The 26,319-nt window shown below is 45.8% G+C and overlaps 1 protein-coding gene and 1 long non-coding RNA gene across 5 annotated transcripts in view; one reads left to right on the plus strand and one right to left on the minus strand.

The window, feature by feature from the left end:
* On the minus strand, positions 1-18,476 carry LOC130855376 (uncharacterized). Its single transcript, XR_009054314.1, has 3 exons — positions 18,263-18,476; positions 12,915-14,622; positions 1-806 (listed from the first exon to the last, which is right to left on the minus strand). It is a non-coding gene; the product is annotated as an uncharacterized LOC130855376 (long non-coding RNA).
* KAT2B (lysine acetyltransferase 2B) overlaps positions 17,399-26,319 on the plus strand; it is a 102,845-nt gene continuing 93,924 nt past the window's right edge. For all 4 annotated transcript variants that reach the window (XM_057738882.1, XM_057738883.1, XM_057738884.1 and 1 more), the window contains exon 1: positions 17,399-17,701. In XM_057738882.1, coding sequence (XP_057594865.1) covers positions 17,399-17,701 — 303 coding nt within the window. The remainder of the gene's footprint in view (positions 17,702-26,319) is intronic.

Genomic DNA, 26,319 nt, shown 5'->3' on the forward strand with positions numbered 1-26,319 from the left:
TAATTTGCTTACAGTCAGTTGCAGAAATTCTAAGTGTATAGCCTGATGAATTATTATATAGGAATGCATTTGTAGACTCCATTAAGTCTTGTTTTCTGTATTTTTAAAAAAGTAATGTGGCAACATAATCATAATATTATTCTGTAAATGTTTCCCATCATTTACTAACATGGGGTCTAATATGGGGTGATGGTTTCTTAGGTCAGTACCTATCAACCTACCCCATTCTTTTTCCTTTTTTTTCTCTCTTTTTTTTTTCTTTTTTCTTTTTCTCTTTTCTTTTTTTTTTTTTTTTTTTGGCCATGCTGCGTGGCTTGTGAGATTTTAGTTCCCTGACCAGGGATCAAACCCAGGTCTTTGGCAGCAAGAGCGAGGAGCCCTAACCACTGGACTGCCAAGGAATTCCCCCACCCCATTTTTTTAAACCACTGCATTATATTTCACTGTAAACATAAACGTGTAACACAGATTATTTAAGCATGTACCTATCATGACGGAAGAGGTGGCTTTTGCTTTGTTTTGTTTGCTACAATGATCAGCATTACAATGAACATGAACATGAACACGTGTGTCCAGGCCTCATTGTGTGGAAGCTGGCGCTTGCTGGATGTGCAACCCACGGGAAGTCCACGCGGCTGAGCGGAAGGAGCAAGGGCTTAGGAGCAGGCAGGCTGGACTCGAATCCCAACTTGCTGCTGGCTTGCTGGTGCTCTTAGGTTATCTAGCCATTTTGGACCCTGATTTTGCCAGCGGTGAAGTGGAGATCATCGTAGGAACCTTGCTGGTTGATGCGAAAGGAGTGATATCTGTCAAACACAGGGCAGAGTACAGCACAGATGCTCAGTACGTAGTTGTTATTAACTTAGTAATGCTATTTAGTCTCTCTCCCCACATTCCACAACCACCTTTGCATGTATATTTCCAGTACATTCTCTCCCCATGATCTGCTTTCACCTATTTGTTTCTTTCTGCTGGCTTTCCGCCCTCCTTATGCTTACATCTCTCCTCACCACCCTAGCTCCATGTCACCTTTACCTAAACACAATATGTACATGGACACACACGTGTTTAAAAAGCAACTTAAAAGAGAGAGTAGGCAGGAAACATGACGTAGAGCTATTTCAGAGTCTGAAGCCTTTAATATTCTTAGGAATATCACGTGCCTACTAACATGACAACTTGTACTGTTTGCCCAAATGTAAAGAAAAAAATAAAGTAACCTACAAAGGTGGAGGATTACATAATTAATGTACAGAAAATAATTTGAAATACAAGAGAAAAAAGAACCCACTAGATATTACAGCAAGAAAATAATTCAATTAGAAATAAGCCCAAAAAAGTATGAGGGGAAAATTCACATGAAAAAACTATAAAATGCTGCCAAGAACAGAAAAGAAAATATCAATAGGCAAGCATTTACCACAAAGAAGCTTCTGGCAAAAATATCAGATTCTGAGACACTCCCGTGTTGCATTAGACGTAAAAGGTGGCGCAGTGGTTGAGAATCCGCCTGCCGATGCAGGGGACACAGGTTCAATCCCTGCTCCAGGAAGATCCCACATGCTGTGGAGCAACTAAGCCCATGCACTGCAACTGTTGAGCCCATATGCTGCAACTACTGAAGCCCACGTGCCTAGAGCCTGTGCTCTGCAATAAGAGAAGCCACGGCAATGAGGAGCCCGTGCACCACAATGAAAAGTAGCCCCCACTCACCGCAACTAAAAGAAAGCCCGCACAAAACCAAAAAAAAAAAAAAAGACTCTCCCCCCTGTACCCATCTGATGAGTCTCCCCCTTCATGAAGCCTTTCAGACATATTGGACCCCTTTTGGCACCTATAGGACTAAGGCTCAGAAGTCCTGGATAGAAAGAGCATTTTATAAAACGGAATGTGTTCACATCATACCCAGCACCAAAGACCCCCATAGGTGTTGCTGTGGGCGTCTAACAGGCCAGCATGTCGGCCTCACTCCCAGTACCTCATAAGCTGGTATGAGAGTGTAAAGCAATTATATTCCAATAAAAAGCTTAAAAAAAAAGAAAGAAAATATCAAAAAAGGCAAAGACTCATCTATGTTTTGGATTGGAAAACTCAATATCATATAAATGTCACCATAAAAAGGGGGAAGGCAAACCATCCACGTAGAGAAGATATTTACAACACATATAATTGACAAAGTATTTAAATCTAGAATATGTAAAAATATAAATAGTATGAACAAATCAATAATAGAAAGATAAACATTCCCTTCAACCCAAAAGATAGAAGACGTGAGAGACATGTCACAAGAGGAAGTATAATTCATTAAGAAACATGAAAAAGTACTTCACCTCAGGAATCCCCAGGAAGATGCAGATTTAAATTATAATGATTAATATTTCATATCCACAATATTAGCACAATGCGCTAGAGTCTCACCAGCCTAAATCTGGGCAAAGATATGGAGCTGTAAGAACTCCTAGACATTACACTACTGGGACTTCCCAGGCGGTCCAGTGATTAAGAATCCACCTCCCAGTGCAGGGGATAAGGGTTCAATCCCTGGTAGGAGAACTAATGCTACATGCCACGGGGCAACTAAACCCACATGCCACAACTACTGAGCCCACGTGCTCTAGAGCCCACTTGCCATAACTAGAGAGAAGCCCATCGCCTCAACGAAAGATTCCACATATAACACTGAAGATCCCACATACCGAAACTAAGACCCAACGCAGCCAAATTAATTAATTAATTAATTAATTATATTAAAAAGGGGTTTCCCTTGTGGTGCAGTGGTTAAGAATCCGCCTGCCAATGCAGGGGACACAGGTTTGACCCCTGCTCCAGGAAGATCCCACATGCCACAGAGCAACTAAGCCCATGCACCACAGCTATTGAGCCTGCACTTTAGAGCCCATGAGCCACAACTGTTGAGCCCATGTGCCACAACCACTGAAGCCCACGCACCTAGAGCCCGTGCTCCACAACAAGAGAAGCCATCACAATGAGGAGCCTGCGCACCACAATGAAGACTAGCCCCCGCTTGCCGCAACTAGAGAAAGCCCGTGTGCAGCAATGAAGATCCAACACAGCCAATAAATAAATAAATAAATAAATAAATAAAATTTAAAATATGTATGTGTATGAATAAGTAGAAACACTACAGGAAAATATATTTCTAGAAGTGTAGCCACTAATTTTATTTTCCCAATTTGTGTCTAAATAAATAGAAAAGTTTGTAGGAAATTAGGAGATGGACGATCGTGGGAAGGAAGAGAAGAATTCCTTCACTATTAGATGTCTACATCAAGTATTCATTTTATATATCGAGCACCTGAAGGGGTAAGTACTAGATATAAAGGCTAATGAGAGTTCACTGCACTTGAGGAGTTCAATGTCATGGGAAGAGAGACACACAGAGGCATTACTGGATAACAATGACGTCGGTGCCACTTTCTTTCTTCCTTCCTTCCTTCCTGCCTGCCTGCCTTTTCTTTTTTATTTTTTTTGGCCACACCCCGAAGCACCTCAGTTCTTGGACCAGGGATAGAACCTGCAGCCCCTGCAGCGGAACCACAGAGTCTTCACCACTGAACCGCCCGGGAATTCCCTGCCGGTGCTTATTTCTAAGCATTCCATCCACACTGTCTCACAGCCACCCAATCCTGCAGACAGGCACCATTGACCCATTTTACAGACAAGGACCCTGAAGCCCTGGGTAGTGAGTTACCTTGCCCAGAGTAAGCGGCAGAGTTGAGAATCAAGGTCAAGTGTGTTAACTAGCAAAATGGGTGACTTTTCTATGATGCCCAGGAAAGAAGTAAAATCAGTTCCTTTTGGAAGAAGAGGACCGTAAGGAATTCATTTTGTAAAGGAAGTCAGAGCTTCGTTATGCTGAAGTTCAAATACACTCACAAGTCCTTTCTCTCCTTTTCACTCTTCTTGCCTTTCTCCCAGTGGAATACATTCTTTGTCTCGTCTTTCTCCCATGTGAAAGCCAATTCATGACATGTGGCTGGATTGCAAGGTGGCCAGAAAAGAAAGTACTGAAAATTGCCACCCCATCCCCCACTCCTGCCCTGGTTCAGCGTAAACCGCCCATCAAGTTCAAGTTTCCTGGATGTTCCACAGCTAGGATGGTAAAAGTGGAGGCAGCAGGCACCAGCCTGTGTGGAAGAGAATTATATTTAGCTGTCCTTTAGGGGCTGTCTCTCTGGATATCACAGAGATTCTGGTACAGCCTGTTACTGTTTGAGGGCTTCTGGGCCCGAGGCAGAGAAAATGGAGTGGGTGGTTTGCTGACAGTTTTTTATAAATACCCAGTATTTATTTAATGGCAGAAACACACAGAGAGAACACAGAGCATGAGAGGAAAGAACACAGCTCAGCTCCATTCATCAGCTGGGCTCAGGACCAAGCTCTTCTAGTCTGTCCTGAGCCAGCTGCAGCCCTGTGTCTGGGGGAGTCACCTGCCTACCCGCTGCAGAGGGAAGGAAGGAAGGAACAGGGAACAATGACACCCTTGTGAAAAGCCAAGGTTTTTGTGTGTTTGGTTTTGTTTTTTAAGTTTATTTTCTAATCATGTCACTCCTCTGCTTAAATCCTTTCAGTGGCCAGCCACTGCTTTTAGGATAAAGGTCAAAAGCCCTTATACAGCAGATGAGGCTCTGTAGAAAGCTTCAGCCTCTCTCTTCCCTCTGTCCCTTTATTTTTTTATTTTTATTTTTTTTCCCGCAGCTTGTGAGATCTTAGTTCCTCCACCAGGGATGGAACCTGGGCCCTCGGCAGCGAAAGTGCAGAGTCCTAACCACTGGACCCAGGCCAGGGAAGTCCCCCACTGTCCCTGTCTTTAAAGTTCCTCAAACGTGGCCACCCTCTGCACACCTCAGGCCTATACATGCTATTCCCTCCACCTTGAATTCTTTTCCTTCCTTGTCACTCAGTTAATTCTAACACAGTCTTAGTTTCTCAGCTAAAACATCACTTCCACAAGCTGAACTTGAGAGCGAACAGAAAACTGTTTCCCGACGCCTCACCTGAATCCTCCATCCTGGTCAAGTGCCTTCACAACTCCCGATCCTTTTCTTTTATTTGAGTTTCTAATGGTGCATTTGTGTGATGATTTAATTGATGTCTGTCTCTCCAGTCCTGCCTTGCCTGCCATTTTAACCCCAGGGCCAATGCATGGACTTACAATAAGCAGATATACCTGCCATGTGGAGAGAGTTCCATAAACATTTGTTAGATAAATACACACGTGAAATAAGTGTTTGCGCACTTAAATATTTAAATTTTGGGCAGTTTTTGGGGTTTGATTGGCCGCACCACTCGGTTTGCAGGATCTTAGTTCCCCACCCAGGGACTGAACCTGTGCTCCCAGGAGTGAAAAGCCCAGAGTCCTAACCACTGGACCACCAGGGAATTCCCTTTAAATATTTAGTTTTGAATAAAGGGAGTAAGAAAGATCCTGATCCTTTTCCCTCTTTCTCAGTTCTCAACAGTGCCTTAGTCTGAAGATCCTGCCCCACAGCTGACCACAGCAGAGCTAAAAGAAAGGAGAATGGGGGTGAGAAACTCTGCAACTCTGCTGGGAACTTGGCCACCAAGCAGGCTTACCCTCTACAGCTGTGCTGTCCAACATGGTAGCCACTAGCCCCGTATGATATTTACATTGAACTAGTTAAAAGAAAATTAAAATTTTAGTTCACCAGTGTCATTGGCCATGTCGTACATGCTCGATGGCCACACGTGGTCCGTAGCTATCATAATGGATGGTGCCTGCCGACACAGAATATTTTCATTGTCACAGAAAGTTATATGGGCTGGTGCTGCCCTAGAATGAAAAATAGCCTCTTCTGCACAAAAAAAGAGGAGGTGGGGAAGAGCCTCTGTGCCTATTATTATTATTGTTTGTATTCCATGTAATTCCAGGTGCTGCCGCCGCGGCTTCTTTATCTGTAGCTGGGACTCCTAAGTGCTTCCCATTAGGGTTTTTATAAAGATGAAATTTGTTATAACACATGTCCAGCTCTCAGTAAACAGAAGCCACCATCAGGGAACCCTGTTGGTGGGAATGTAAATTGGTACAGCCACTATGGAGAACAGTATGGAGGTTCCTTAAAAAACTAAAAATAGAGCTCTCATATGATCCAGCAATCCCAGTCCTAGGCGTATACCCGGATAAAACCATAATTCAAAAAGATACATGCACACCAATGTTCATTGCAGCACTATTTACAATAGCCAGGACATGGAAGCAACCGAAGTGTCCATCAACAGAGAAATGGATAAAGAAGATGTGGTACATATATACAATGGAATATTACTCAGCCATAGAAAAGAATGAAATAATGCCATTTGCGCAGTATGGATGGACCTAGAGATTGTCACACTGAGTGAAGTAAGTCAGACAGAGAAAAACAAATGCCATATGATATCGCTTATATGTTGAATCTAAAAAAGGGGTACAAATTAACTTATTTACAAAACAGAAATAAAGTCACAGATGTAGGAAACAAACTTATGGTTACCAGGGGTAAGGGGGGAGGGATAAATTGGAAGATTGGGATTGACATATATACACTACTGTATATAAAATAGATAACTAATAAGGACCTACTGTATATCTAGCACAGGGAACTCTACTCAATATTCTGTAATGGCCTATATGGAAAAAGACTCTAAAAGAAGAGTAGACACATATATCTATATCTATCTATGTATCTATGTATCTATCTATCTATCTATGTATCTATCTCTCTATCTATGATTCACTTTACTGTACACCTGAAACTAACACAACATTGTAAATCAACAATACTCCAATAAAAATTAAAAACAAACAAAAAACCAAAAAACCAGTAGCCACCATAGTCATCAGCAGAAAGGTAAAGTGGCTAAAATCTGGAGAGAGTCTGGTGTAAATTACTTAAATTCTCTGAGCCCCAGGTCCTTCACCTCTACGGTAGGGATAATATCTCTCACGTCCTGGTAAGGACTAGATGGAACATTTTGCAAAAAGGGGTTAGTGCAATGCCTACCATGTAGTAAGTACCCCCTAATTGTTAGTTATTCTTCTCTTATTGTTGAGTGCTACGACAAATTTGATTTTCTCATAGATCAACTCAGAAATTAGATTCCAGCTGTTAAAACATTCCAGTTGTGTATCTAAAGCATGAGGATGCGGCCGGCAGCACTAACTTCCTGAAGCTTTCATTTGGTTTGCTGAGGGCTGGCAGCCCAACCTGTAAGTCAAATGATTAATAAGAATCAGGGAAATTCCCTATGGTCAGACTCCCATTTCTGAGATGCCCAAGATTTCTCAGTAGGCTAGGAAGTGCCTCACATATGCTGCATGTCAGAATTCTGCAAAAACAATTGGTTATCTTTAACAGTCGAGCTTTTAATTTGACCTCAACTAGATTCCTCTAACATCTGTCAATTCTGCAGGCTCTGCTTTCTTCCCAATTTTAGACTTGTTTCCATAAGGCAACCAAATTCCAAACAGGATATGTATGTTTGTATTTGGAGGGTGGAGAGTGGGAAAAAGAAGGGAGGGAAAGGATGTTTAATCTGACTTCTAGTTAAAAGCAAGAAGGAAAAGTGTGGGTGAAAGAAAAGGATCCTTAATATTTATTGAATACCCACCATCCGCCAGACAATGTTCTAAGTACTTTTTTCTCATGGACTTTCTTTTTTTCTTGTTTTCCTTTCTTTTTTTAAAAAAATCTTTTTAAACATTTATTTGTGTATTGACCGTGTTGGGTCTTCGTTGCTGCGCACGGCTTTCTCTAGTTGCGATAAGCAGGGGCTGCTCTTTGCTGCGGTGCGCAGGCTTCTCATTGCGGTGGCTTCTCTTTCTGCAGAGCATGGGCCCTAGAGCACAGGTTCAGCAGCTGTGGCACACGGGTTTAGTTGCTCCTTGGAATGTGGGATCTTCTCGGACCAGGGCTTGAACCTGTGTCCCCTGCATTGGCAGGCAGATTCTTAACCACTGCACCACCAGGGAAGCCCTTTATTTTTTAAAAAATTAGTTAATTAATTAATTTATTTTATTGGCTGTGTTGGGTCTTTTTTGGTGTGCGTGGGCTTTCTTTACTTGCGGTGAGTGGGGGCTACTCTGCATTGTGGTGCGCAGGCTCCTCATTGCCGTGGCCTCTCTTGTTGTGGAGCACGGGCTCCAGGTGCATGGGCTTCAGTAGTTGTGGCACATGCGCTCAATAGCTGTGGCTCATGGGCTTCGTTGCTCCGTGGCATGTGGGATCCTCCTGGAGCAGGGATGGAACCCGGGTCCCCTGCATTGGAAGGCGGATTCCCAACCACTGCGCCACCTCGGAAGCCCCCTTTATTTTTTTAATTCAAAGTAATATATAGCTAACTACACAGTCAAAATGTAATTTTATTTAAAGTGTACAAAATTTAAATGTATGTTCATCCAAAAAAAGGTGAATGACATGAATGTAAAAAGTTTTTAAATTCAAATTATTTTTTACGTTTTAAAAAATGCTATCTTTCTCCTACCATAGTCAGTAACCTTTCAAAACTAAAAGGCAAAGTGAAGTTACAGTTAATCATTATCAAATTTTTAGTCAAAGATATTAAAATCAACTGAATGTTTTATTAGCTTTTTAGAAAATTCAATGACGTCTTCCTAAGTAATTTTATAAAACTGTTCACACTCTCTGCATTCATTGTTCACCTATTTGCCAATGAAAAAGTCTATTTCGTGCTTCCCGGATATAAGCTTTAGATCTATATGCATATAAATTCAAGGGTGAAATGAATTCCTTAACATTACAAAACGTTCCTCAGACACTGTGCAGAGTTAGTGAATGCGGGGCTAGTTGATGAGCATCTTCAGAACCATGAATTGGAACACAAAGAGAGGCAAGAAAACGGCTGCTTGGTACTCTGGGAAACAATACTTGGTTATGCAAGAATCTTTTGCATTCATGCTCAGAAGGAGGATTTGACAAGTTAATTAATTTGTCTTTTCTCTTACCTAAGCATTCCTGCCACTCAAATCCTTCTCGCGCTCCAAAACTGTGCCTCTTTCTCATGCAAAACTTCTCAGTATTCCGTTGAAGGTGCCTTCTGTTTCCAGGCTCAAGGACAAGAGATGCAAGGAAGTGCCTCTCAGGCGAGGGCTCAATCTTTTTGGGTAGAAGGGTGAAGTCTAGGTTTACGGGGTTGCCCTGTCTGAAGCTCATCCCAGGTGACAAGTGACAAGTGACAGAGATGCCCCCGCCTCCACTTTGCCTTTGAGTGTTTATGACAGGAGGGATGCTCTAAACTGCGGACCCCGGTGTAGGGGCTCCTTTTGCCTGAGTGTAAGGATGATCCGGCTTTAAAAACAAATTAAAGAGCATGCAGTCTTTAATGGGGCTATTAGACGATACTTAAAAGGCAATACGACAGTGAACTCTCAGTAAAGATAGAGCTAGAAGGCTATGCTAAAAGGCACTCCTGCTCCATACATTTCACATGATAGTTTAGAAATAAAATACAAAGTTTAATAAGACGGTGACCGTGACCGCTGCCACCTCACATTGTACTCAGCAATTGATGGAGACGCAACAGAAACATACACATGAGAGATAAGGTCAATAAAACTCAAAGAACACATAGGAGAATATCTTTACAAAAACGGGCTAGGCAAAGAGTTTTTAAATGGGACACAGGAACCACTAAACATAAAATAAAATACTGGCAAATCAGACCCACAAAAGTAAAATCTTCTGATCATCAAAGGACACGATTAAAAGCATGAAAGGGCAAGTCACAGATTAAGAGAAGAGATTTGCAACATATATATCCATCAGAGGATTCCAATCCAGACTGTACATTAAAAATCCACCACAGATAAAATAAAATTAAAAAAAAGATGAACTAACTTAAAAATGGGGGAAACACTAGAACAGACCTTTATTTCACAAAAGAGGATATCCTAAATGCCAAGACGCAAATGAAAATGTGCTCTTTGTCATTATGCATGTTGTAAATGCTAATGAAAACCACAAAGTAATATACTACTTGACAACCACCAAAACGGTGAAAATGAAAGAGATTGATGGTACCCAAGCTTTACAAGGAGGGCGGCGCGGTCATCCTCACACACTGTGGACAGGAATGTACGTTGGTGCAGTCATTGTGGGAAACTGGCAGGATCTATGAAATCCTGGCATACACTTTCCCTATGATCTAGCAGCCATCCCTGGCTAGGTATATACCCTGGGGAAATGAGCATATACGACTACAAAAAGGCATTATAAGAACATACACAGCAACTTTATTCATAGTAGTAAAAAACTGGAAATGTTCATCAACAAGAAAATGAATAAACAAACTGTGATAGTCATATAATGGAATACCTCACAGCAATAAAAAAAGTGCCATATGGCTACATGGAACAACATGACAGATACCGTATTCTAAAAAAAGCCCGACAATGCGAGTCCGTGCGGTCATATTTACATGAAGTTCAAGAACAGGCAAGACTAATCTATGATGATGAAGCCAGACTAATGATTGCCTTAGGGTACTGACTAGAAAGGGGCGAAAAGAAGCCTTCTTGGGTGTTGGGAATATTCTTGATATCAATCTAGATGGGGAGTGGTCAAGTATATGCATATATAAAAATTCATTGAACTGGACAATTAATATTCGTGTGCTTACCCCAATGTTCATAGCAGCACTATTTATAATAGCAAGACATGGAAGCAACCTAAATGTCCATTGACAGATGAATGGATAAAGATGTGATACACACACACAATGGAATACTACCCAGCCGTAGAAAAGAATGAACTAATGCCATCTGCAGCAACATGGATGGACCTAGAGATGATCACACTAAGTGAAGTCAGTCAGACAGAGAAGGCTGTATGACATAACTTATATGTGGAATCTAAAAAAATGATACAAATGAACTTATTTACAAAAGAGAAACAGACTTACAGACATAGAAAGCAAACTTACAGTTACCAAAAGGGAAGGGAGGTGGAAGGATAAATTAGGAGTTTGGGATTAGCATATACACACTACACTATTATACAGGAAACAGATAACCCATAAGGACCCACTGTACGGCACAGGGAACTATAATCAATATCTTGTAATAACCTATAACAGAAAATAATTTGAAAAAGAACAGATATTTATGTACAACTGAACCACTTTGCTGTACACCAGAAACTAACACAACATTGTAAATCAACTATACTTCAAGTAAAAAAAATTTTTTAAGTAGTGCGCTTACTACAGGCTTTAATTCTGTAAATGTTAAAAAACATGAACAAGAAGGATACAGCCTGCCTTAGAGTGTTTACTTCTGGGAAGGCAGGCACTGGGAAAATGAGATAAAGAGAGTTAGGAAGGAGGATTTCTTTAATAATATACATCTCTCAGGCAAATGAAAACATTAAGAAAATGTGGTTGGTAAATGAACAGATACTAAATCACTCCCTTTATTTTTTTATATGTTTGAAATATTGTATAACAACTTACATATTTTTGTGCTTTGGGAGCAGAGCATGTTACCATGCTTCACACTTTTTTTGTTGTTTTTTTCACCTAAAATGGTTGCTGATGTATAGCACCTATTTTATAAATTTTGAAACACTTCACTCTGAGCTTTGATTTTAGACCCTGAGGGTCAGCCAGCCAGGACTGAACATTAAGGAATTGAGGAAACACATTTTCCCTTGACAAGGAGACCCTAAGCTAGAAAACCTGTCCTCATAAAATCTTTTTCTTACTTTGTGAAATTATGTGTATGAACATTTTTATAGAGTTAGGGAATTAGACTTCCTCTTTTTTTTTTCATTTAGTTATTTATTGGCTGCGTTGGGTCTTCATTGCTGCGCACAGGCTTTCTGTAGTTGCGGAAGAGTGGTGGCTACTCTTCGTTGTGGTGCGCGGGCTTCTCATTGTGGTGGCTTCTCCTGTTGCGGAGCATGGGCTCAACAGTTGCGGCACACGGGCTTAGTTTCTCTGTGGCATGTGGGATCTTCCGGGCCCAGGGCTTGAAATTGTGTCCCCTGCATTGGCAGGTGGATTCTTAACCACTGCACCACCAGGGAAGTCCCTAGACTCCCTCTTATGTTTATTTTATTTTTTGTTTGTTTTTTGTTTTTTTGGCACACGGGCTTAGTTGCTCCGTGGCATGTGGGATCTTCCTGGAGCAGGGATCGAACCTGTGTCCCCTGCATTGGCAGGCGGATTCTTAACCACTGCTCCACCTAGGAAGCCCTTATGTTTATTTTAAACAATCATCTGGCACTAACATTAGTAAAATTCATACATTCAGAATGTTACAGAAAATCTAGGTCATACCAAAGTTTGGTTCTTTGGAAATTTGATTTTCTTATATAATTTTCAAGTTGCTCAAAGAGATAGATACATATTGCTTTAGAAAAGCAGCCAGCCATCTAGCTGAAGTTCAGAAAAAGGAGACTTTATTTCTTTTACTAACTTTGTACCTTCCTCGTAAATGGTAGGTAGGCTGGTAAAAAAGGCATATGTGTTAGTAGTTATAAACAGAAAACAAAAGGGAAAAAATCCTCTCTCTTTACAAGGGCAATGCTCAACCGAACACATCTAAGCCTATTCACATTAGATATGAAAATTACTATTAAGAACAACTAAAAATAAAAAAGAATAAAATAGCACTCATGGTCTTTGGAGTATAGTTAAGACTCACACTGCAAATCATGATTTAATTGCAAAAACGCTTGAAAACCAGGGAAGGAGATTTCATGTTTCCCCATCCTAGGATTCATTTTATAATTGTTTTCCAGTGGTTCCTCCTTAGAAAGATAGATTTTACTTTAGAGGCTGTTAAAATAAATGTCCAGTGATCACAGCCACCTTCTCCAGTGGGAAGCTGGCCCAGGCCTAAGGCATCTGCCTTTTCCATCTTTATTTATACTCACGTTGAGCTGTTGTCTCTAAAAGCAGGTGGCTGTGCCAGGAGGGAAGGATGCCAGCCATTGGCCACACACTGGGCCAAAACTGCTCTGATACCACCTGGTCCAGACTTAGTCCTTGGAGTCTCAGTGGGGCTTAGTGGAGACAATTTCAATCCACCCGTGGGCTTCAGGGTGTTGCTGTATTACAGAAGCTGGGTAGGAAAGAATATGGCAAACGGGTACTATATGTTGGAGTAGCAATCGATGGTCCCAAACCTTCCTTTCTTAGATGGGAAGGCAAGGGGTCCTAGATGAATAGGGGCCAGCCATGCTGTCTGGGGGAAGGTGACGGCAAATGCAAGATGGCAAATGCAAAAGCAGTGAGGCAGGCAAAAGCTTCTTGGAATTAGTCACACACCTGGGAGAAGTGCATGGAGAGGGAGGCCTTGCCAATCAGGTTATGGGGTTGAGACTGTACTTTCAATGTTAGGAGAAGCCAGTGGAGGGTTTCAAGCAGGGGGTTGTGGGATCAGGTTTGCATTTACAGTTTTAAGACTCTACTGAGAAGGGGGGACCATGGTAGAGCAAGGGCGAAAGCAGAGAGACCAGTAGGGATGTTGTTGTTAGTAGCCTGGGCAAGAGGTGATGGTCGTGGAGACAGGTATGAACAGATTAGAGACAGGAGTTTGCAGGTAGAAAGGACTACTAGTATTTCTTGAGAACTTTCCTTGAGTGAGCCTTTGGGAATATAAAAATGAGAAAAAGAAGTTTTACTCTCTAGGAAGCCCAGGGAGACACAACTGCATTTAGGAGTATCTCTCTAAATCTTTCTCTGGCTTTTGCATTTTTATATGCATTGATTGAACACATAGAGAAGTGTGCTTATATGTCAGTGTGAGTTTGTTTTTTTAAAATATTTATTTATGTAGATTGTGCTGGGTCTTAGTTGTGACAGGCAGGCTCCTAAGTTGCAGCACACGGGCTCCTTAGTTGTGGCATGCAAACTCTTCATTGGGGCATGCATGTGGGATCTAGTTCCCTTACCAGAGATCGAACCCCGGCCCCCTGCATGGGGAGCTCAGAGTCTTAACCACTGCACCACTAGTGAGTTTGCTTTTAACCTATATGGTATTGTACTCTACAGGGTTCATTCAGCAGCATTTCCTAGGGATCTATGTATGCTATCACATTTGTATGAAGGTCATTCTTTGTGACAGCTGCATACTATTCTATAGTATTAATAAGCCAAAACTAACCTCCAGGGGCCAACCCGCTCCCTTCAATTCCTACTCTCCAAGCCTTTTCTTTCCTAATTGTGGTTTTCTTACCTCAGCAAGTTGTGTCAACCTAAATAAAGAGGTAAACTGAGGCAAGCTTGAACTATCAGAAATTGAGATTATTCAGGAAGAGCACAGGAATTGCCATTTGAGGAAATGCAAACCACAGCAAGCTACAGGCAAGTGTGCTGAGGGTGGGGGTGGGCTGTATTTATGGGTAGGGAGAGCAAAGAGGGGGAGTCTGGTTGGAGTCCAAGCAGTACGTTCATTGGCCTGAGGATGGGGAGAGACTCTTGGCGCTTTTTCATTGGTCAGGAGGTAAGTCTGAGTCTTCTGCACATCAGCCTTTAGGACAAATCAGTCTCTGAGTTCTTAAGTTCGAAGTTCTGTTCTTTCCAGGGCACATGCATGAGATTTCCATTCTAGCTCGACATCCTTTCACAGTTGTGAATACTCTGTAAATGAAAAGATTGCTTTTTATTTTTTTGGTGCTCACTTCATGAAAAGACTGCACACAGGAGCTTACTAAATGCTCACAGCAGCCTGATTATGTAGAGGCAACAAGCCTCCTGAATCCTTAGCCCTTGAACTGTCCCTGCCTGGTGTTCATAACACACTTTGAATAAGGCCTTGAAACTGCGGGCCTTCAGCCTAAGGCAGTATGTCATCTGGGTGCTCTGAGCAGGGAAATAATGAAAAATAATGTTCAGTCCATGTCACAAGCCATTCACCACTCAGACAGTGATAGTTTTCAGGGCGGGCTGAAATGAGGTTGTTTGCTTCTGCTTCAAAACATCCTGGAAATAGCCTGCCTCCTGAATTCTGGGGACAGCTTGGGAGGCAGAGGTGATGGGTGAGCTAATATTGAAGCTGGGTTGCCCCAACATTTTATGATGAAAATTGCAAATATACAGAAAAGATTTAAAAAACCGCACAGTGAATACTCATATACCTACTACCTAGATTCAACTCTTAACATTTCACTCTCCTTGCTTTATCATATATCTATCTTTTCATCTGCTATTTGCCTGTTCACAGATGCTTCAATCCATCTTTTCATTTATTTATTTATGCTTTTTAAAGCACACTGCACATATCAGGACACTGCACCCCTAAACTTGCATCAGGAGCACCACCAACTAGACTTTAATATTTATAATTTTTTAAAATATATCAGGGATATTTTTATCCAGTGAAATGCATAAATCTCAAAGGGATCATCCGTTTGACAAATGCCTACATGTGGAAGCCAAACCCCTCTCAAAATCTGCTGACATCATGATGTTGGACTTTGCTCATGGGATCGCAGCAGCCTTTAAGACTCCTATCCCGCTTAGGCGGGAATCCCAAAACATCTGCAAAACACCTCAGTAGAGCCAGAAGCGTGTAACGGTAAAGTGGAGCACATCAGACTAAGAAGGGAAGCCCCAAATAACTGTCCTGAGGGAACCAGAGAGTCTACAATTTCAGACCTTCAGAAGGGACTCAAGTTGGGAGAGGCTATTTCCTTTTGTGCTGTCTAATGTCACTGTCTGGATATACAAACTTAAAAAAAATTTTTTTTCATGTTCACTTTTACATGTCACTGCATTAAAAGTCAAAAGAACACAGAGAATCTAGAAAAAGGATAGAGAAAATTAACCGGAAAAAAACAGGATGGGAAGGGGAATATTTCCAGGGAAAGCACATTCCTGCAGGCGTTGTGGCCAGAGCTGGGCGAGCGCTATACGGTATGCAAAGAATCTGATAATACACACATTATGACCCACATTATATAAAAATTATGAGTCATATTACAAAAGCAGGGCACTTTTGTGAAGGGTCCTGAGATACAGCGCTGGGCTTTCAAAAATTGCTTTAGAGAGGCCGACCAAAGGTGCACAACTTTCAACTGAAAAAAAACTGGAAAGCGGTCTCCAAATTATAACCACCGCCCTCATTGTCATCAACAATGAAAACGATAGTTTGCAACAGTCTCAGCAAAGTTGAAAACGCTGAGTTGAGTTTTTTCTTTTCTTTTTTAAGTTTGAAGCCAAAACCAACACATTCTTTTGGATGCTGCTTAATTTTTTTTTTCATGGTTAACATGCATGTTGATGATATAAGCTTTGAAAACTATGGAACCTTATAGAAAAGAAAGCAGTAAGGCTGTACTCCCAACCCTGCAGACATGAGCCCTATTAGCAAACTTTTCCCCCTGCGCTTAGTTTTCATTTTGATGGTGCTTTGGGGACGACCGTTCTTTTAACAACCGGCACTTTCAAACAAAAATTACAGAAAATATTGATTAACGGTCTTTTCCTGTCTCTGGCCGATGGGACCCAGAAATTGCTTATAGGATGAAAGCGTTCTTAACGAGAAGAGAGAAGTCGGACGGAATAGTATCTAAAAAGAGAAATGGAAAACATCACGCCTTTATTTTGGTGAATTAGCAACAAAGAAAAGGATCAGCATGGACGGGTACTTTTCAAAAAGATATATAGTTTTTCCTCCGGCTCCCGCTAGGGTGGAGGAAGTTGCCTCGGTTCCGAGAGAGGGTGGACTAGAGCGGAGGAGCACACGATGGGAGGCCCTCCCGCCCTCCTCGCGCGCCCCCACCCTCCGCGGGGTCAGCCCTGCGGGAGGGGGTGCTGCCGCGGCCGAGGCGGCCAGCAGGTGCCTGGGCTCCGGCCCCGACCCCCATCCTCCTCCGCCTCCCGCTCCCCGCCCCCCGCCCCCCCACCGCGGGCTTGGCCTCGCCCCCTGGCGGGCGAGCGCCGGGTGCCAGGCGCGGGGTGGGGGGGGGCGTACGCCCGGCAGGGGGCGAGGCCAAGCCCGGGGGGGCGGGGGGCTGGTCCCCCACCCCACCCCACCCCACCCGGAGGCAGCCGCGCGCCGCGCGCGAACATGTCGGCGGCCGGGGCGCCGAGCGGGGCCCCGGGGAGGGCAGCCGGGGGAGGGCGTGTGCAGCGGCGGCCGCGGCGCCGCTAGTCCCCTCCCTCCTGGGGGAGCAGCTGCCGCCGCCGCCGCCGTCAGCGCGCGGGCCGCGGCCGGAGCGAGCCGGGCGGGCGGGCGGCGCGCGGGGGAGGCGGGGGCGGGGAGGGGGGTGGGCGCAGGGGCGGGAGGGCGCGGGGGGAGGGTCTCGCGCTCGCGGCGACCAGGGCCCGGGAGGGAGACCCTGGCGGCGGCGGCGGCGGCGGCGGCGGCGGCGGCGCCTGACACTCGGCGCCTCCTGCCGTGCTCCGGGGCGGCATGTCCGAGGCTGGCGGGGCCGGGCCGGGCGGCGGCGGCGGCGGCGGCGGGGCGGGGGCCGGGCTCGGGGCGCTGCCCCCCCCGCCCCCCGCGCCCCCGCCCGCGCCCCCGCAGGGCTCCCCGGGCGCCGCCGCCGCCGGGGGCTCGGGCGCCTGCGGACCGGCGACTGCGGTGGCGGCGGCGGGCACGGCCGAGGGGCCGGGAGGCGGCGGCTCGGCCCGGATCGCCGTGAAGAAGGCGCAACTGCGCTCCGCTCCGCGGGCCAAGAAACTGGAGAAACTCGGAGTGTACTCCGCCTGCAAGGTACGCGCTCCGAGCCCGGCCCGCGCGCGGGGCCGCGGGACCCCCGCCCCTCCCCCCCGCCCCCGCCTCCTGCCCGGGGCCGCGGCACCGCGGAAGTGCCGCTGTCGCCCGCGCCCAATTAGCTGCTTCTCCGACCAGAGTCCTGTCGGGTGGGAAGGAGGGATCGCCGCGACCCACAGCCTTTCCTTCCTCCTCCTTAGAAGGAGTCGAGTCTCCGCGTCCGCGCTCCTGGGCTGCCCTGGGGCTTTGTTGCTCTGTAGGAGCTCGCCGGGGGCGCCTTCCAGGGAGGGGAGTGGGGCCAAGGAAGCATCTTTTGGGGGACCCGAGCGCCCCCTCTCCGCCCTCCTCTCCCCGTGCCCTGTTGGGCAGAGCTGGGTGGAAGGCGTGAGGCTGGAATGGGGTCCCGGACCCCCGGCGCTTTGGGAGCGCGAGGGGGCGGAACGCGCGGGGTGGGAGGGCGGGCGCAGCCCACAGCGAGGGTCCTACAGCTCCGGGCGCCCTCGGCCGGGGGCGGAGGAGTTGCGGCGCGCGGTGACAGCCCAGTCATTACTGTATTATTACTTGTTTAGTTGAAACGCTGTCCCAGCCTCTCTGGGTGTAAACAGGATTTGGCAAGGTGACGGCCCGGCGTGGCGGGCGCTGCGGCTCAGTTTGAGGACGCGCGTTTCTGGCTGTCCCCTCTCCACCCCATCTCTGAGCACCCCGTCGCCCCTCAGCTGCAGATCCAGATGCGGGCGCCGTGCTCCCGGGGTGGCAGCATTGCCCGAGGCCGCGGGGCAGGCTGGCCCTGCGCTGTCAGCAGCGGCTTTGTTTTGACAGGGTGACAGCTGAGGGGGGCGGGGACTTGGCCTTGTCAGCTCCTGCGGCCTGTGGCTGAGGCGGGGAAGACACACACACACACACACACACACACACACACACACACACACTCACTCACACACCTCCCCTGTGCTCCTCCCGCCTACTGCAAACAAGGTCAAGTTCCCAGATTCCAGATTCCCACAGCCCAGCTGCAGTTGGCCACGTCTGAATTCGGGCGTAAAGATTATTATTCCTGCTAGAAACTCTCACCCCGGTGATGCGGTCTTTAGTATTTACAGGAGCTTCTCAACCTCAGGGGAATGTCTGTACTTACTTTTCTCTACGCCATTCACATCCTCTTGTGTATGTTGAACACCTAGACCCTGCACTGGTTCACTACGTATTTGTTGAGTGAATGTAGGATCTAGCCCAGTGCTTCTCAAACTTTAATGTGCATAAGAATCTTCTTGGGAGCTGGTTAAATGCTGATCCTGCACCAGGAGGTCTGGCGTGGGGCTGAGAGACTGCATTTCTAACAGGCTCTCAGGTGATGTGATGTTAGTCCACACTCCAAGTAGCAAGACCCTAGTTCAGACCTGGACAATGTAGGATTATCGCTTTTGAATTCAGCCCAAAACTGAAACTGTGAAACAATAATGCCACGTGGTTGGTATTTCTGAAGAAGGAATGCAAACATAATCCAATGGGGAGTGTGCTTTTGAAAGAACTGAAGGGGTAGGAGTTGGTTATGAAGGGCATTTGATGAATGAGAACAAGAGGGGAGAGCAGTGGGCGGAAGGGAGAACTGCACGGAGATAAGAATGAGGTCAGTTACTCGGTTGAGGTGGCGTTTTGCAGCCAGAATGGGCTCAGGTGGGAGCTGTGTCCGCTTCGTGTTTCTGTCCTGGCTTTTTTAGCCTTCCTATCATGAGCACCTTCTCTCCTTGCCGCCGCCGTAACGTCTGAAAACTTTCCTGAAGTTTTGGTCCTGTCTAAAACCATGAGCATGGGTGCCATGTGTTGACATTTTTCATCCTTTCAAATTTCCAGGAGTGAAATGTAGCACCTTTTCTAAAGTTTGTAACTTGAGTGTTTCATGTTCACATTCACAATCAGACTTATAGGAAGGGAAAACCTCTTTCATTTAAGGTCTCTCTTCCTACCCCTGGGAGACTCTGAAAGTGTGCGTTTCTTTGTCTTTTTCTTTTTTTCTTTTTTGGCTGTGCTAGGTCTTTCATTGCTGCAGGCTTTCTCTAGTTGCGCTGAGTGGGGGCTGCTCTTCATTGTGGTGTGCTGGCTTCTCATTGAGGTGGCTTCTCTTGTTGCGGAGTGCGGGCTCTAGGCATGCGGGCTTCAGTAGTTGTGGTGCATGGGCTCAGTAGTTGTGGCTCTCAGGCTCTAGAGCGCAGGCTCAGCAGTTGTGGCACACAGGCTTAGTTGCTCCGAGGCATGTAGGATCTTCCCAGACCAGGGCTTGAATCCGTGTCCCCTGCATTGGCAGGCGGATTCTTATCCACTGCACCACCAGGGAAGTCCTCTGAAAGTGTGCATTGCTATTTGCTCATTCATTCAGTAAGTATTTAGAGGGGTTCCTAACTGGGTGCCAGGCATTGTGCCAGATGCTGGGAGAGTGACACCCAGAATCTGTCCTTCTGGAGCTGCTGTGTGTGCATGCGCTTGCATACATGTGTTGGGTGAACCAATTACAATGAAGTTCGAAAACCCCGCTTTCTTAGAGCGCTGTTGGAACTCAAAGCAGGACATTCACGGGCTGGACCACGGGTGGGGCAGGAATGGCTTCCTGGAGGAAGTGTCAGTGGGTGCTAAGGACTCTTAGGGGGGCAGGGTGGGGTGAGCTGAAGCTTCTTGTAGTGGAGAAACTGAAAGTAGTTATGCAAGCTTGAAGCTGGGCCAGCAGGAGCTAAAGTCCATTGGCGGGGGCCACTGGATTGATGGGGGGCGGGGTGTGTGGCCAAGAGGGAATCCAGGAATCAACATTATCTCAGATTTGCTTTTTTTTTTTTTTCCAACTGTAAGGAGGTGCAAGAGAGCAGAATCTGTTTCTTTCTCAGCTGCTCTCTACCCTTCATGTAAGAAAACCCCAAAGAACAGATTCCTCTACCTTTTGTCACTGATCAGCCACTTGGCAAGTTGGAGAGAATAGAGAGGTTAGGGAGTGGGGAGGGCCCTGGAAAGAGATGAAGTACTTTACTGGGGGACTATTGAAAGAAAACAGGTCCCAGACCTGATAAAAGATCTGGCCTTTAAATTTCACAAACAAAACAGAAAAAGAAGGGAGCTAGCTCACAGCCAGGGAGGTGCGCCACACCCCAGAGAGAAGGAAGGAAGGAAGGAAGGGAGGGAGGGAGGGAGGGAGGGAGGAAGGAAGGAAGGAAGGAAGGAAGGGAGGGAGGAAAAAAGAAACAAACAAACTTGTTTTGCAGGATCCAGAGTAGAGTTCTTTGAACTGTGTTCTGGCACAGGTCGCTCACGTGACACAGCCAGAGTGATCATTAGAAATGTAGATCTGACCATGCTCTGCCCCTAGTTAGGACTCTTAATTTCCCTTTACAGGGGGTCCACAAGACCCTGCGTGGCCTGGCCGCTGCTATCTCTGTCCCCTTTTCAGGGTCTTGCATACATGGTTCCTTTCTACCACAGGGCCTTTGCACACACTGTTTACTGAGACTGAAAGCTCCTCTTGCCTCACTTTCTTTCTTCTTTTTTTCTTTCTTTTTTTTCTTTTTGGCCATACTCTGGGGCATGTGGGATCATAGTTCTCCACCGGGGATCGAACCCTGGCCCTCTGCATTGGAAGTATGGAGTCTTAACCATTGGACCACCAGGGAAGTCCCTTGCTTCACTTTCAAATGAACTCCCAGCTCTTCTTGCAGATCTCAGATTCTTTGCATGTCCTTTACAACCCTGGCCAGCTTTCCTATTCTAAATTTTCGGAACCCCTTCTGTATTTACTTTTCCTTCCTGGTGTTTTTATGGTGATTTTTAATTGTGTGTTTATTTGATATACATTTGTCACTCTGAATAGATCCTAAGTGATGTGGTTATTGACTGGAATAATGAACTGGGGAAGAGAATACGGAGGAAATGATTAACTGTTAGAAGAGCAGTAGTGAAATTTTAGCCTGACCACTTCTTGACGACTGGGCAGAGAGGAGTTTTTCACATAGAGTTTATCCAGGTCTCTCACGGATGTGTGTTGGCCTGGACTTTGTGTTATAAAAGGAGCTCCAAGTAACTTATGAGTAGCCCAAATCCGCATCTCTTTGAATGAAAATGTAATTTATGTACTAAAAATCCAAAACCATTGACTGACTCTTCCTGTGAAATAGGCCATTTTACATGGGGGAGGCCAGAGGAGGCCGAGAGCCACCTGCGTTCACATTTCAGGTCCAGCTGTGTGACCTTGGACAAGGACTTTACCTCAGCCTCCATTTCCTTGTCTGTAAAGTAGAAATAACCCTCACCTCGCAGCCTAACAGGGAGACTTTCAAATGAGCTCCTGTGTTTGAGGCATCTGCTGGATGTCTGGTCCACAGTACATCCTCTCAGAGAGCAGGGGATACCCTGTAAACTTGGGAGTCAAGAAAGAACATGGGGCTTAGTCTCCCTTCCCAGCTCTGCCACGTGTATGGTCTCGGGCACAAGTCACTTAGTTTCCCTCTGAGCCTGGATTGCTTCATCTCTAAGATGGAGACCATAACTTCAACCTTGAAGTTCAAAGATGGAAGGTCCCCCAGAGTTCCTGGCATCTGAAAGTGTTGGGTTCACGCTGGCAAAATGAAATTGCCTGGTGCTAAAACAGAAATGGAGTCACAGATGTAGAAAACAAACTTATGGTTATCAGAGGGGAAAAGGAGTGGGGAGGGATAAATTGGATGATTGGGATTGACACGTACAAACTACTATATATAAAATAGAAAACTAATAAGGACCTACTGTATAGCACAGGGAGCTCTACTGAATACTCTGTAATGACCTATATAGGAAAAGAATCTAAAAACGAGTGGCCATATATGTATGTATAACTGATTCACTTTGTTGTACACCGGAAACTAACACAACATTGTAAATTAACTATACTACCGTAAAAATTTAAAAAAAAAGAAAAAGAGAAGCGATTACCTGGTGCTGTACTCAGCATCCGAGTCAGGGCTGCAAAGCAGTTGTGGAGAATCCAGTTGCTTCGGTTCTAGGCTGAGTGCCTTACTTAAGAGACTGACATGGGCACAGGACTAGAAAAGTAGTCTTCGTTTAAAAAATAGTGGTTTATAATCTAGAAGTGATGCTGGCTATAGAATATGCAAAGAGCACAGGCAGAGGTGCCGCCGTAAGAGAAAAAGCTTCCTGTGTTGGCCAGGGGGCTGTGAATGGGCCACTAGACCCAGCCTTAAAGTTAGGGGGAGCCCCGAACGCCTGTGTTTGTATTTGTCTGTCCCTCCTCCCGAGAGCAAGTTTCTTTTGCAATGGTCAGGTCAGCTTCTAGAACAGCGGCTCTTACCCAGGAGCTGTTTTGTCCCCCAGGGGATGTTTGGCAAGGTCTGGAGACATTTTTGGTCATTGTAATTGGGGGGAGGGAGCACCACTGGCAGCTAGTGGATAGAGGCCAGGGATGTTGCTAAACATCCCCAGATGCACAGGACAGCCCCGCCGCCGCAAAGAAAGATCTGGCCCCTGTGACAGTAGCGCCGAAGTTGAGAAACTGCCTTGGAAGAAAATTGTATTGCCCCCAAACACCATAAATACATTTGCAACGGAGGAAAAATGAGTGGTTTTCATGTTCATTTGAATAACACTCAAAACCTGAAAAATCTCGCTGTGTGAATCCTGGGCATATTTTTAAACAGCTTTATTGTGGTGTAATTTATAGATCATAAAAGTAAGCAGCTGTAAGTGTGCATTCAGGTGCTTTTGTGTAAATGTGTACAGTTGTGCAGTGCATCACCACAGTTCAGTTTTATAACTCTGCCTCCCCCCCCCACGGCCCCCTGCCCCCTCGCTCCTGCAAAAGTTTAGTTCTTTCCCCCCACCAGCCTCCTCAGCCCCCTCTCCCCCCCCCCCCACCATGGGCACCTTTTTAAGGTGATATTTTGTATCAGTTGATTTTCAGTTTGCAAACAGAAACCCAATTGAAGGTATCTTTCTGGAGACTCTTCAGATCAGCAGTATTGTAACAGCAAAGCAACACGGAGGGGGGGCTGTAGATTAAATCTTTTTAAAAACTCAGCCTCTAGCCACATAAATCTAATGCAGACGATTACTTCACGTGGTGACTTTTCTAAAAGGTGGTATCATGGAGCCCAGCACACAGACAAAATGTTTCCCTTGGCAGGCACCATGCAAAATGCGAGAAAGATGACCAAATTGAATTCTGTTTCTTCCTAAACTTTCAGGGTAGATGGAAATGCAAGCCTGCAAAGCCTTCGGATTGCAGTTTGCAGTTTTACGTAACTGAGAAAAGTAGTTTATAGGGCAAAACAGTACAAAATCTGCTGAGGACTGTTTTGCTTTAGGAAGCCTGTGCTTGGAAATAGCATTTTGTGATGCAGTGCTGGTGGGTTTTTGTTTGTTTGTTTTTACCATTCAGTAGATCTAAAGCTAGTTCCCTGTCCACATTGGCAGGATTTAATTCTGTGTCCATTTAATTCTGTAAATCTGCAGGTCTGACCCGTCATAGGGAACGTGGAGGGTAAAATATACAGTTTCACGCCAGGTACCTTGGAACAATCAGAACATCTGCTTCTCAGATGAAAGATCTGGATACTCAGTGCAGTGCCGGTAAAACTTGGATTTCCAAGGCTCAGTGGCTTCTGATGGAGTTCGTTTGTTTCTCCTTGAGAGGAAGGTAGCTATTTAGGAACAGTTGTCAATGGTTTCCGGCTCTGGATGGTTTCCTACTCCTAATCTGATTCGAGTGTTCAAATCTGCCACAGCATCTGTGGCAAAACTGCAGGCTAGCCGACCACCTGGCGACCTGGAGAAAACCTGGAGGATCATTCCTCCCCCTCCCCCCTTCCCCCGCCCGGTACCTCTGGGCAGCCTCTTAACTGCCAGTCTTTCAGTTTCCTCATTGGTGAAGTGGGAGGCGAGGTGCCACCTCGTCAGTTTACCGTGAAGACGAAATCGTCTAGCAGATGTGAGAGTTCTTAGAACACAGGCATTCCACAGATGTCTATTTTATTTTTAAAAACTTTCCATTGGTGTCAGCAGTTTTGTCGCTAGTGTTTTGCCGCACGTCATCTGATTCTTCTACCTGGGCTAAGAGAAAGGCGAGGAAGGTCATTGTACTAGCAGGGAACCAGGACCGAAAGAGTTTCAGCAGCTTCATCCAGCTGCAGGGGTGGCTTGGGGGCGGGGGGGGGGGGGGGGGGGGGGAGGTGGGAGGGGGCGGGGCGGGGTTGGTGAAGCGGCCCACAGAGCCTTTCTTTCCAGCCCGCCCTCTGCATCCTCTTCCCAGGCGTTCTCGTGGGGTGGAGAGGATGCTGTCCTTCCACATGGTTTACTGAGGGGACTGCACTTGTGGCAGGCATTCTCCTGCTCCCATTTGATGTTTATTGTACTCCTATTGAGAGGTATGTTCAAAGGCTTTTCTAGTTCATTGAAACCATGCAGGCCATAAAGCAAACAAAATAAGTGTTCTTTATGACTGGCTCAGGGCAGAGAGATGTATGCCCTTGATGGTTTTAAAGCTGACAATCAAGAACGGTCACGGAGCTGGCTCAAGAGAGTTCCTTGTTGAGGGAAGATGAAAGAGATATCTACTCAGGCTGTCGAAGGTGCCAGATGTGCCCGAGAGGTGGGGAATTGCCCGTCCTAGGTGTTTGGAAGTCCCCAGATGGCTCTGTGTAAGACTGCACACACAGCAGTATTTCTGCACAATCCAGAGGAAAGCCATTTTTTAAAAACTATTACTATGCAGACAGTAAAGTGCTCAGATCATCAGTATGTATGAGGGTTTTAGAGATGAATTTTTACATATGCACGTGTCTATGCAACTGACACCCAGATGAAGCTACAGAGCGTTTCCAGCACCTCAGAGGCCCCCTTGTGCCCCCTCCCCACCTCAGGTAGCCCTTATTATGATGTTTATTGCCAGAGATCAGCTTTGCCTCTCTTAAACTTCACATCAGTGACATCACATGGTTTGGGCTCCTTTGTCTCTGGCTTCTGTCACTCCTCGTGGCATTTGTGGGCTGCGTGTGTTGTTGCCTATAGCCCTTGATTGTAAAGATGTGTTTTTAAGTTAAAAAAACAAGTTAAAAATTGTTGACCGTTTCCAGAATGGAAGTCATCGGGTGTGGACATCTTCCTAAGATGAATTTCAATTAGGCTTTTTTTTTTTTTTGCACTGTGTTTGGTCTTCGTTGCTGCGTGGGCTTTCTCTAGTTGCGACGAGCGGGAGCTGCTCTTTGTTGTGGCGCATTGCCTTCTCATCATGGAGGCTTCTCTTGTTGCGGAGCACGGGCTCTAGAGCACAGGCTCAGTAATTGTGGCACACGGGCTTAGTTGCTTCTTGGCATGTGGGATCTTCCCAGACCAGGGATTGAACCCATGTGCCCTGCACTGGCAGGTGGATTCTCAACCACTGCACCACCAGTGAAGTCCTCAATTAGGCATTTGAAAGAAAAGATGGGAATTTGATCTTTGGGGGTACTGGGAAGAACCCATGAGGACAGGAATGTGGACGGGAAATCCAGGAGGCATACTGGCTGAGCGGAGAAGGATTGGAAAGGAGAGGCAGAATGTTAGGGGCTGTGATGTCACAGCTGCGGAATACCCAGTCTGCGTCCTTCCTTCTC

Source organism: Hippopotamus amphibius, chromosome 6 (assembly GCF_030028045.1).
Source record: "Hippopotamus amphibius kiboko isolate mHipAmp2 chromosome 6, mHipAmp2.hap2, whole genome shotgun sequence".
NCBI lineage: Eukaryota > Metazoa > Chordata > Mammalia > Artiodactyla > Hippopotamidae > Hippopotamus > Hippopotamus amphibius.